At 40.6% G+C, this 12,388-nt stretch overlaps 1 protein-coding gene across 1 annotated transcript in view; it reads right to left on the reverse strand.

Moving 5' to 3' along the window:
- Positions 1–4,865: 4,865 nt before the first annotated feature.
- LOC145406769 (cell adhesion molecule Dscam1-like) overlaps positions 4,866–12,388 on the reverse strand; it is a 235,237-nt gene continuing 227,714 nt past the window's right edge. The window contains exons 32-35 of the mRNA XM_080277865.1: positions 10,231–10,338; positions 8,853–9,005; positions 8,432–8,616; positions 4,866–5,030 (exon numbers count right to left, since the gene is read on the reverse strand). Coding sequence (XP_080133991.1) covers positions 4,866–5,030; positions 8,432–8,616; positions 8,853–9,005; positions 10,231–10,338 — 611 coding nt within the window. The remainder of the gene's footprint in view (positions 5,031–8,431; positions 8,617–8,852; positions 9,006–10,230; positions 10,339–12,388) is intronic.

Here is a 12,388-nt window from a genome sequence, read left to right on the forward strand (position 1 = left end):
AACCATTTGGCTTGTCACTCAGTGTAAAGTCACCCACAGACAGAAGGAAGAGATGCCTGACAATCTCCACATGCTGTCTCTGATACTGATGACCATCAAAATAAGATGCAACAGGTACATCACTTCCAATGCTCAAAATTTACCAAAAATTTATACAGTACAGTAGGCACACTCTAAACCATACTGTATTTCAGTACTGAATTTCTGCCACTAATTTCAGGTAATGTTATTATAGTAAATTGCAACTAAAACTAGTTAGGTTGTTCCATTATTTCCAACTGTTTCAGAAGTCACTGCTAGAGAACCTTGTATAAGCATGTTTCTTATGCTGTGTTAACACGGAGAGGATGACTGCAGGTAACAGGCCAGCTGTATGTGCACTCATTTCTGTCTGTATTTTCCTCTGTGTGAGGATATTGTTTCCTTCTGTTGGCCCAGTTAATATTCCTGAGCACTGAAGACACCAGGGAGATTTAAATTTTTTATATATATCAGTCTTACTAAGGCAGCATCCAAATTTTCATGATTGTGAGGTTATGTGCAGTTCCTTGCTGATTACTGGTCAGTATTAAGGAATTAGATGCAACACTCAGAAATGTTCAGAAAAAAGCATGAAAATAGTGTACTGTAAAGTCTTAGTTATCCATCGTTGTAGTATCCGCCACAATGCAACATCCGGTGCTGTAGCCTTGGCTCTGTTAAAGCAATATCTGACAAAATTATGCAACATCTAGCACTGAAACAGGAAGTAACTGGTGGTTACATGCAATATCCGGCTGCGAAGTGTATCTACTGGCTTGCACGAAGTAGCCAACTGGCGTTGAATTACTGCACTGTATCATTATTGTATTTTATGCTTTGTTTTCATCTTTTACTCATAGACAGAGGGTTGAGATAGATAGTAACACAATGTCCAGCTCAATGCTGACTGTTGAGTCGGCATATAGGTTGGCTGAATTAAACCGGGTAATTGAGCGTTCACTGTACACTAAAATTTTTTTGAATCTGAAGATGGATAACAGTCCCCGAGTAGATATTGTTCATATATGGTAAAACTTTTTATCTACTCTTGCTTTTGGGTACTTCCTTCTTTAAGGTACAGTTCTCTGTGGTACACAAGGAGATCAAGGTAGTAGACTTTTGTACCTTGTACTGATACAGTGCATTAGCCCTGTTCCACTCATAAGGCTTTTTAAAGATACCTAGTGAATTAAGGTGTTCCAAGTGGATGTGGACCCTTTTAGACACCTAGTGAATTAAGGTGTTCCAACTGGATATGGCCCATAAGGGTCCACATTCAAGGACTGGTTGGGGTTTGATGCTCACAGACTGTCACTCATGAGCAAGCAGCTGGTCACTCTCACCATAAATGTCTGGACTGAGTAGCCAAGTCCCAGGCCTTTATACTCTTGATGGAACAGTATTTGTTGATGAATGGATGCAGAACACATTTTATTTTCCTAACTGGAAGGTGGCGTCACGAAACAGTCGAAGTACCAGGTTTTCAGTAGCATTTTTTGCATTACTTAGAATAAAATACAGTAAATTCTAAATTACACATCATCACAATATCCGGCCCAACACAGTATCCATTGCTGCTGGCTCAGCTCTTAAAGCAATATCAGGCAATATTATGCAATATCTGGCGCCAAACTGGGACATAACCGGGAGTTCCATGCAATACTGTATCTGGCATTGAGGTTGTATCAACGAGCTCGTAAGCAGTAGCCAGCCGGTGCTGTATTACTGTATTGTATCATTATTGTATTTTATGCTGAGTTTTCATCTTTGGCTCATGGGAAGGTTTATAGGATAGAGGTTTGAGACTAATAGTAATAATATCTGGCTCGACACGGAATACTGAGCCAACGGGCAGTACTATGCAATATCTGGCATTTTGCTTTACCTGGCATAGGGCTTGGCTGAAATAAGCTGGATAACTGAGAGTTTACTGAAAACGCAGAGTTAAGTTGTAGGGATAAATCCTTTTCCTGCCGGGAGTTTGCTGTCAACTGAATAAAATAACCTGGAAGCAGGAAGAATAAAACCCTATGCAGTGGGAATAATGTGTATGCAATAGAATTGACATTTCTGCCATGTCAGAATCATTATCTTCACTTTTTTCTTTTTTTTTTCTAAGCACTGGCATCTTCCACCCAAAATATTTTTCAATTACACTAAAGTAGTGCATGTGGCATCGTACATCTGAATTGCAGTTATAAGCCTTTAGAAAGGACTTTTTTGAGTTGTTGTGAAGGGTTGATTTTGTGGTCCTCTTTTTATTTGAGACAGGTATACCCCTTTCCCAAAACTTATGTCTTGTGCACTGCTATACCACTGCTTGTTGGGAAACAGTGCAGCCATTAGCTCCATGTTGGCTATGATAAGGATAGTGTAGTGGGACATTGTGGCCATAATTGCCACAAAGGCTACGATCAAAATGATGCACCCCCTTTTTCAGGTTTGTCCTGACCTGCATTTTGAGCTGTGACTTCCACTGATAGTGGTGTGTGTTCCAGTGAACCTCACTAGCAATATCCTTTTCCACAGCACCAATACTGTACATGGCGATGGTGGTGGTTATACTGGTGTTTCTCTTATGCTGTGTGATGCACTTGTTTTTAACATATTTTTTAGCTAACCAAGGGCTGTCACCATATTAGTGCTGTCGTGGTGATCTCTTGTTTGGCAGCACTGACACAAGCTTGCTTTTGCCATATTGACATTCCCGATATTTTTCTCCAGCCACCACCACTTTGTATTTCGGTACTTTTATTTACTGATAGTACTGTCAGTATACAGCTGGTTATGCTGTGACCTTGGAGACCTTATACAACTTTAATGTAATTGTAATGTGCAACCATTGTGTGGCAGGATTTTACAACTGAACTTTGGCAGCCAGAAGTCATCACCCTCTCCTCCCCCCAAATCTGTCCGTCCTTTGACATAACAAGTGCACAGTGATGCAGGTAACCCTTTTAGCTGCTGACACACGTGACCTACAGCAACAGAACATGTTACTTGGAACTGATAATGCCTTAAACAAATGAGCAGTCATGTCTTAACTTGCATGCCAAACACCATCGTCCAATACTGTATTTGACACTGTCAGTGTAGTGACACTACCTTAAGATTCCACATGTTTAGGGGACTATATCATTATAATCGTGGTAAGTAATGTACTTGTATGCTAACTTCATCTCCAAGTTCTCTTAAAAGGATATTTAAAGTTGAGTTCAGTAGGCTACTTGGAAATGAGGATGCCAACTTTTTGTCTCCAGGAATGGCATGGTAGGTTCTGTGTTTTCTACTTTATTATACCAGAAGCTATCCTCCCCAAGGATTGGTGACTAGCCACTCACTGTTGCATGATTTACATGCATCAGAAAACTCTTCCTACAGCTTTACTATCAGAAGTCTTGCAGGTGCTTACTTCACAAAAGTAAAAATTATAAGGACTCCTGAAAGCTCCTGTCTGTGTATATCCTACCTAGGGAGAATGTTTTCCTCTGCACAGTGTCACCAATTACTTGCTCGTGCCACTGACTGAGCACAAGGGGTTTACACAGCACAATTATAATGTCTTTGGTACAGCTGGGTGAGAACTGGATGATAAAAAGTATGTTTCACTTTTGAATGTATTCACAGTATATCCTACCTCAGTTTATTTTAATTGCTTTGAACAGCGTGGCACCACTTATCACCTTGTCTTTTGCGAGTTATCATGATGGATGGCCTTCTTTCTCATAAAGCTGTGATAACTCCACTTAGCTTGTGAATAAAGCTCAACAGTACCTTCATGCTTTCATTTTCTTTGTTTTTGCATCTTCACTTTTTTCTTTCTGTTTTTCACATATTTATACATTAATGCTTTCTATTCTGCCTTAAATACCACAAATGATTTTTTTTTATTGCTTCTTCCAAAAGACAGAGCTCATCTTATGCAACTGATGTAGTGATGACAAATGCTAGCAGGTCTCATGGGAAGTGGACATTGTGAGGAATCCTGAGGAATAAAAAGGAAAAAAAATAATAGTTAATACTTTGGCTTTTTATAAGGCTGGAATTTAATTTGGTACTGTATAAAATTCATCTATGAAGAAAGATTGGGGGGGGGGGGAATGGGTGAAGTGAAGCCAGGTATCCATTGGTTTAAATGATGTGCGGATGAGTGGCTCATTTTCACCGGGCTGGCTGTTGTAGCTACCTCTATATCTAGCTTCTTTCCTTGTTTTCTAGATTCTACCTGACACCATCCTTAAATGGGAAAAAAGGTCCAGATTAGGATGATAAAGTCTCCATGAGAATGTTCACCACCACTATCACCATCACCACCAATAAACATTTGGACCTCCTTTCCCACCTTAGGGCAGGGTGAGGAACAGCATTGTCCAGACAGGCCAAATCTGCCCAATCCAATGGGCCATGCTTCCATTCGCTCACCATTCAAGCCCACGGAATCCTGGCTCTTTCTGATACACCAAAAACATTCACCACAGTCTGTAGCTTCACATAAACGTATCTGATACAGTCAATCCGGATGCTGTCACATTAAAAACGGGTGCCAGATCCCTGATCATGTGCTTCTCCTCCCAATATTTATCCAGCCAGCTTGATCTCTTGTCAGTCCCCTAGCCTCACCGACTTCCAAACCTCTCTCCCTCACACACTCATCCCCCATATCCCTCCGCCTTCTCCTTGGCCTACCTCGCCTCCTCCCTCCTTCAGATTTGCTCAGATATACCTTTTTCACCACTCTGTTGTTATCCATTCTCTCCATATGACCATACCATCTCAATACACTCTCTTCAATTTTGGTGTTGTAAACAGGATAAAAAAAACTATTACAGTAAAGTTATTGTTGCTTAAGCCCGGCCTGCCTGTTTGAACAGATCCACTGACTGCAGGTAAACAACTTTCCCTACTGGACTGTCCCATAGGTTTCTTAGTCCATTGATGTTGCATCTGCGTCTCTGAGAGGCATGTGTTGTGCAATGCTCCATTATGTGTTCCATGTTTGTGGGCCTATTCTATAAGCAAGGCATGTGTCATACAGTAAACTATAAACTGAAAACAGAAGAATAAGAATTTACATCATCATTTCAATCTTTATTCCTGCCTAAGAAACTGAATGAGTCTGTGCACTAGGATCAAGGAACAACACAATCAGCAACACAATTATTCACACATCATTATTCCTTCAAAATTCTGGCTCCACCTCACAAGCAAAACCAAATGCACATATATTTCTTATTCTTAATAAGAATAGTAGGGGCATTTGTCGTCTTAGTGTAATAGGAAAAGTATATGGTAGGATACTTATTGACAAAGTCAGGGAAATAACAGAGGAATTAGCTGGAGAAGAACAGGGAGGTTTTAGGAAGGGAAGAGGTTGTGTAGATCAGATATTCATTCTTAGATCTTTAATGGAAAAGTTTCTTGAGAAGGGAAAGAAATTGTATGCAACCTTCATGGATTTGGAGAAAGCATATGACAGGGTGGATAGACAAGGATCGTGGAAAGTATTAAGAATATATGGAGTAGACTGGAAGCTGTTGAATGCTGTGAAGAGTATGTATGAGGGTGCTATGGCTGCAGTGCATGTGGATAGTGAACTGAGTTAATTTTTCTCTTTGAAGGTTGGGTTGAAACAGGGATGTGTCATGTTTCCATGGTTGTTCAATCCGTACATGGATGGGGTTATAAAAGAGATACAAGGTAGGGCAGTGGATGCTGGAGTGACCCTAATGAGAGAGGGCAGTGATTGGAAACTCCCTGTACTGTTGTTTGCAGATGATACTGTGTTGCTCTGTGAAGACAAAGGGGAGCTGCAAGGCTTGGTGGATGACATTGGGAGAGTGTAAGAAATGGAATCTAAAGGTGAATGTAGGGAAGAGTAAAGTTATGGTCTTCAAGAGAAGTGACTTCAGTGAATGTACTGTGAGGCTGGATGAGGAGGAAATGGAAAATGTGAGAGTGTTTAAATATTTGGGTAGTGTGATGAGTACAGTATGGATGGAAGTTTAGAGGGTGAACTGCTTGATAGGGTACAACAAGGAAGAAAAGTTGCTTGTTCATTGAAAGCAGTGATAAGAAACAGGGAAGTGAGCTTGGAAGTAAAAAAGTTGCTACATGACAGTATTGTGATACCAACTCTAACGTATGCAAGTGAAGCCTAGACGTTGTTGGAGGGACAGAAGTCAAGAGTGAGAGCAGTGGAAATGAGTTATTTGAATGGAGCATGTGGAGTCACATGGAGAGACTGACAAATGAGGATGTGAACGAGCATTGTGGTGTGGATGTGGATGTGATAGGAAACGTCAGGAGAAACACACTGAGGTGGTTTGGCCATGTGGAGAGGATGGAGAGTGAAAGACTGACTAGGAGAGTGTATGTGAGTGAGGTGGAGGGGGGGAGAGGGAGGGAGAGGCCAAGGATGAAATGGAGGGATGGAGTGGAGAGGTATATGAGAGAGGGGGGTGTGAGCTGGAAGCAGGGCAGTGATGGTGGGGAACAGGGCGACATGGGGGCGATTTATTTGTGACCATCCCTTATGGTAAGGCATCTGGCAATAGATAGACAGACAGATAAAACTGATTTGCATCACATACACTTGCTGGTTATCTGAAACTAATCTTTTCATGATTAGTGGAGTAATAAATGGTAATTACATCATTATGGAGTACAGGTTAGTACTTTTAAATACAGTATAATCAGATGTGGACAGAATAAAAGTCAGCACACTATGTGGGAGAGTTTCAGAAAACTTTTAAAAAGGTAATATGAGGATATGGTAATAGTTATTCTCCACTGATTTGATGAGTATAGGAAATTAACAGTTTAAGAAAAAGATAAGCAGTAAAGAAACTGCACCTAGTGGGACGTGAGTTGCGAGGCGGGCGATGATGATGATGGTGCAGGGCAGATGGTGGAGGGGCAGGTTCCAAAAGGCTTCCATAACTCTCTGGCTGAGAGTCATCTGGCCCTGTCGGCAATGCCTGAGTACTTCGACTTTCACCTTCACTCTGTTATAAAAATAGTTTATGTTTCCACTACAGTATTTCAAAAGTGTGGAGGATGAAAATATAACAAATGGAAAACAAATGTAAAATCTGTTATTAGAACCAAATGAAATAGGCCATACATCCATTCAGCCAGCATTCACCATCATCATCTAATCCTATGTTGCCCCATAAGATGCGTGGGAGCATGGGGATAGGCAAGTTGGGTCTGACATTTAAGATGAGAGTGACCAGCCTCACTCATTCCTGTGTGGCATTACACGAGCAATAAACCCCAACCACAACTTGGATATAATCCTGCACCAGCTCAATCCCACTGAGTACCTTAACTAGCCACTAAACCACCAGGCACCATAATTTGCTTACATGGTTACCACCCAGCATCATAAATGGTTTCCTGGTATCCAGGAAACCATTTGGCTTGTCACACAGTGCAGAGTCACCCATATATAGAGCGAAGAAACCTTAGAAATTCTGCCTCTGTTCCAAAGGGTAATCCATGCCCATATACTGTAGTCTCATACTGTCACTGTTCTGACACCAGTTAGGCAGCTATTCCATTAACTGTCAATGACAGTTAAACAAAAGGTGCACACTCATACTATATCAAGCCATCATCTTGGCCCGTCATAACTCATCATGCATTCACCTTAACTTACATACACCTCTTTACACCATCTTTGTCATACCAATTATCTCCACTTGCCACACAATGAAAAGACATTCTTTTAACCCTGGAGAGAGAAGAGGAGGGGTAAGCAAGGGAGTGAAGAAAGTATGGAAGAACTAAGTTGCCAATGTTGCCCTGTTTGGGATTTTCCAGAAAAGAGCAAGGCTCTGGAGATGATGATAGTGAATGCAAGTTGATTTAATACAGTTTGAGGAAATACATGAGAATAAGCTCATACTGGCCATAGGTTGTGTTTTATTAAAACTGGGAAGGAAGGGGTACACAGACAAGTAAATATAATGATGTAATAACTGTTTATGTACAGTAAATTTGATAATGAAGAAAATATATTATGAAGTACAGCATTCATACTTTCCAAGTTGAAAAATTTACTGATATTCAGTCATGATGTTTGCTCTGTGTTGTACCAGAAGTCTTGTCATCAGTTGTGTAATATCATTACTATGCGGCAGTGATCTCTGTTTGGTTTTTATTTATCTCTGTGGCAACAGATTTTGATAATTATTATTATTATATACTGTACAGTACTGAACTTTGATCACTTTACACCACCACTACTATCATCACTGTCACCATAATCATCATCATCATAATCATCAAAATCCACATTCCTGTGTTCACTTGAGGGAGAATGATGTACAGGAAGGTTGTTTCCTCCCTAATCAGATAAACAAGTGTACCAGAATAACTGCCAGCAGTCTTTAACTACCATACATACTGTGTTTGGAGAATCAACATCATGAAGTGAAGGAGGCTGGTATATGAGAGCTGTGAAGGCCTTCTGGGGACGAGACTGAGGCAGGACATGATTAGGTGGAGATGGTGGAGCTGGTGGAGGGGGACTGCCACCATCCAACTGGTAGGAAGCAGCAGCATAGTGGTACAACTCCTCACTTGAGTAGTCTCCTGGAAAAAACTGTCTGTTATTATGTTCTTGTAACCCCGAATAAAAATGCAAATGAATCCGGTGACTTCTGGCTCAAACGTGAATCTGCAAGTCTCCCTGTGAATTTTTTCCTCAAAATTAGCTAGTAGAGGTTGCAAATCTCCTGTACATGTAATGATACATCAACCTGACAACTGTAGCTTTATGTGACATTTTTCAGAAATGAAGACTAAGAAGGTAAGGTGGTGTGTACCATTTTGGTCAGTGGCATTGTGATGGTGGTGTCTTGGAGGAGTAGGAGCTGGTCGCCTGACAGTGGTGTAAAGTTCCTCCTGTACCCCAGCCTTCTCAGACTCACTGCTCTTGCCATCTTGTGTTATCTTCTGAGGTGGCCGGCTGGGAACTCCTTTGAAAAGAGAGCTCTAGTGAAATATGGAACTTGCTAAGAATATGCAGCAAGTAAGTGTAAACTATTTTAATGCTTTATTTTGAATAATAAATAAACTGATGTTAAAAAATCTGGACTATTTGTCTTTAAAATATAAATAAATAAATATCTTGAAGACTTAATTAATATAAGATGATAAGACAAGTTTAATCTGTAAAACCAGAGGCCATAGGATAGGGGGTAAGAGAGAATGAACATGACAATTTCAGAAATGACCATTTGGATTCATGAAAAACTTAGAATACTGGCTAACCCTTCATTAGATGGCTTGACAGAAAAGGGATGTTGATTTGAAAACTCAGTGTATAGATGATACAAGGCCAGACAATGAGGCAGGCATCAAATCTGATATTTTATGAAAGCAGTGTCCAGTGTTATAACAACTGTCAGCATCAGTTGGGGAGATTTGGCATGGGTGGTGGTCAATGTTACAGAAATCTGGTTTGCTTCCTGAAGTAAAAGTGAAAGAAAGAAAGAAAGAAAGAAAAAATTATGTTGCTGTATAACACAACAACAATTTCCACATTTCCAGTGAAAATATGAATGCATAATAAAATGTTATTGATGCACAATGTAAATTAAAAGTCATGGGGGATGACTACTGGGTGGAGATGGTGAAAATGTAAATGTTGAGGGTAGGGTTGCAAAAGTCAGACCGAAAAAGACCTGGGATGAAGTCACAGAGTGTGTCCTTAGGGATAGGGGACTGAATAGGGAGGCTGCTGAGGACCGTGCAGTGTGGAGAGCTGTCATTAGATGACCAAGGCATGTTAGGGCCTTCATAAATGATATGATACAGTGACCATCACAGGAATGAATACTGTAAAAGTTGCTGTCATCATCACCATCCTTATTCTAACTCCCACCTAAAGCTGGGGTGAGGCAAAATCCACAAAGAAAGAAAAAACATCATAATGAGAGAACCATGAGCAGCTTGCATAGTGTAGTGGATCACAAAATCATCCATACATCACTCAAGCTCTTGGAATTGGCAGAATAAAGTGCAATACTGCACTGTAGAATATGATAATTCAGAATATAGTATTATCAAGTAGAGAGGGCATGATGATGAAAATACTGAATTTACAGCCTGTTTATTTCATACAGGTAGCCTACTTGAATACAGAAAAACATTTTATAATGTAGATTTAGCAATAACATTATGGGAAAATGAGCTACTTACTCTTTCTGAGGCAGACACAAATGGTGGTGAGTGTAAGGAGGAGGGCAAGACCAGATACTGTTGCTGGCACTAGTACTCGGGGATCCTGCCAGGCTGAAGGTGGTGAGGCTGTCCCACCCCATGCGCGTCCACCCTCACTTAATTCCACTGTGGAGGACAAATGAAGCACAGATGATACTATGAGGGCTGTAAATGAGCATTTTACTCTCTAGTATACTGTACAAATATATTGGGTAATCCATTAAAATAATAATAATACCTGTAATAAAAACTGCCATTCTTAAAGCAGGAAAAAACTAATGGATAAACCACTTTTCCATTTTTAAAAATCCAATGAAGGATTTGTGAAGCATCCAAGGATTACTGGCAATTGCAGTGCTATTATTTTTTACTGATTGCCAGTTGCACTGAAAACTGTTCAAAGTACCATTGCAGGAGTGTCATCCAATGGATAAAAGTTGTGTGCCCTTGTTTTGTCAATGCAACTCCACGTATTTTCTCAATTGTCTGGAAAAAAAAAAAAAAAAAAAAAATGCAAAAGCTACCCTTTCCAAAGAAACTAGACTAGTGCATTACATTTCAAAGACAAAGTTACAGGCACAGAGTAAGACTTACTTGACAAAGACAGTTCTTGATATGACTAGCTGTGTTTGTTAAGGGCTGAGAATACTGGCTAACACTTGTTTCAGAAAGTTAGGCTAGTTCTATGTGCCTGCTGTAATGGGAAGAGATTCAAGCAGAGTTCAAAAGAGCAATGACAATAAAAACAGCGATAAAACAGAAAGTGGTGTTGAAAAGAGTCACTGAGAGGAATGAAACTGATGAGACAAATGGCCTTTAATGCATCCTATCTAGAGGCTGTATGTGGTGAGCCCCCCAACACAAGCATTATAGCCTATTCACCCAAAGGTGAAAAAAAATTAAGGCTGCTGTACTTAGGCACAAACTAAAGAGGTAGAAACACAGAATCTGTTTGGTACACCTAACCTCTGTGAAGTCAAGTCTAAGAGAAATATAATGTGATCTTTCCATGCTAGAACACATGTAATAGAGAAAACAAGGATACTGGGAGATGATAATGGGCTGACTTGTGTGTTGCTGAAGAAAGGAGGTAGTCATATGAAAGACTGTGGTAAGCTGAATGATGGAGAGACTGTAATTTGATTCTCTCTCTCTCTTTCTCTTCAATCAGAAATGAGAAAAATCAGAAATAATGTGTGCCACTGCCTCTTCCATGATTGCTAAAATAACTATTGTGACAGACACTATGAGAAGGGAGTGAAAATGTGAAAAGCAGTGGCATTATCTTACAACTGGACTGAGCTAGATATAGAGTTCAAAAGATAATTGATGAATAAGAGGTTAAGAGTTGCTGAATGAGAAGTACAGTCCACCTGCTTAATACGTGAGAATTTGGATGGTAGGAGACCTCGCTCTCTGGAAATTTTGCATTTTATAAATAACATACCATATGGGGAAAATTCTCATTGGTGGGGTAGCTGCCTCAAAAGTCACCCCTTTGCCCCTTAGTCTGTCATTCTACGTATGTATTATGTGGCATTAAACACAAACACACAGTAAGTGTAACCCACACAATAACCACTTACCTTAAAATCTATGCAGGAAAGGCTTAGCTGACTTGAGGAGATGGAGTTCCGAGGCACGCCGAGGCAGTTATGGTGCCTTGGTCCCAGCACCCTCCATACTGCATGACTCCATCACACCACCACCACCACCACCAACATGTTCCACATTAGTCATGAGCCCCTCAAAGTCCAAGTCAGATGCAACAGATAGACCACTGTCGTCACCCTCGGCTGATGTTGAGGGCACTGGAGCATCTTCTTGTGGTGGAGTAAAGAAGGTTCACTTCCTCGGCATGCCTGTCTCAGTAGTAATCAAGGCTGTTTTCTATGGCATCTAGAGCCTCTTGAGCTCTCACTTTACAGTTTTTGTTCATTGTCATGATGTTTAAACTTGTCAAAGGCTGCCAGGATTTTGTGGTAAAGCTTCACTATCCATGGCCATGGCTTGTGAAGGCGACCCTGTCATTTCCTTGCGCGCTCTATGAGGGTAGGTCGTGCTCTGCAGCACAACACTGGATTTAGCTCACATTGCTGCCCCAATTTTGTGTTTTCAAGACCAACTCGCGCACTGC

Source organism: Coenobita brevimanus, chromosome 71 (genome assembly GCF_032717465.1).
Source record: "Coenobita brevimanus isolate Jiangsu-jjx chromosome 71, ASM3271746v2, whole genome shotgun sequence".
Classification (NCBI taxonomy): domain Eukaryota; kingdom Metazoa; phylum Arthropoda; class Malacostraca; order Decapoda; family Coenobitidae; genus Coenobita; species Coenobita brevimanus.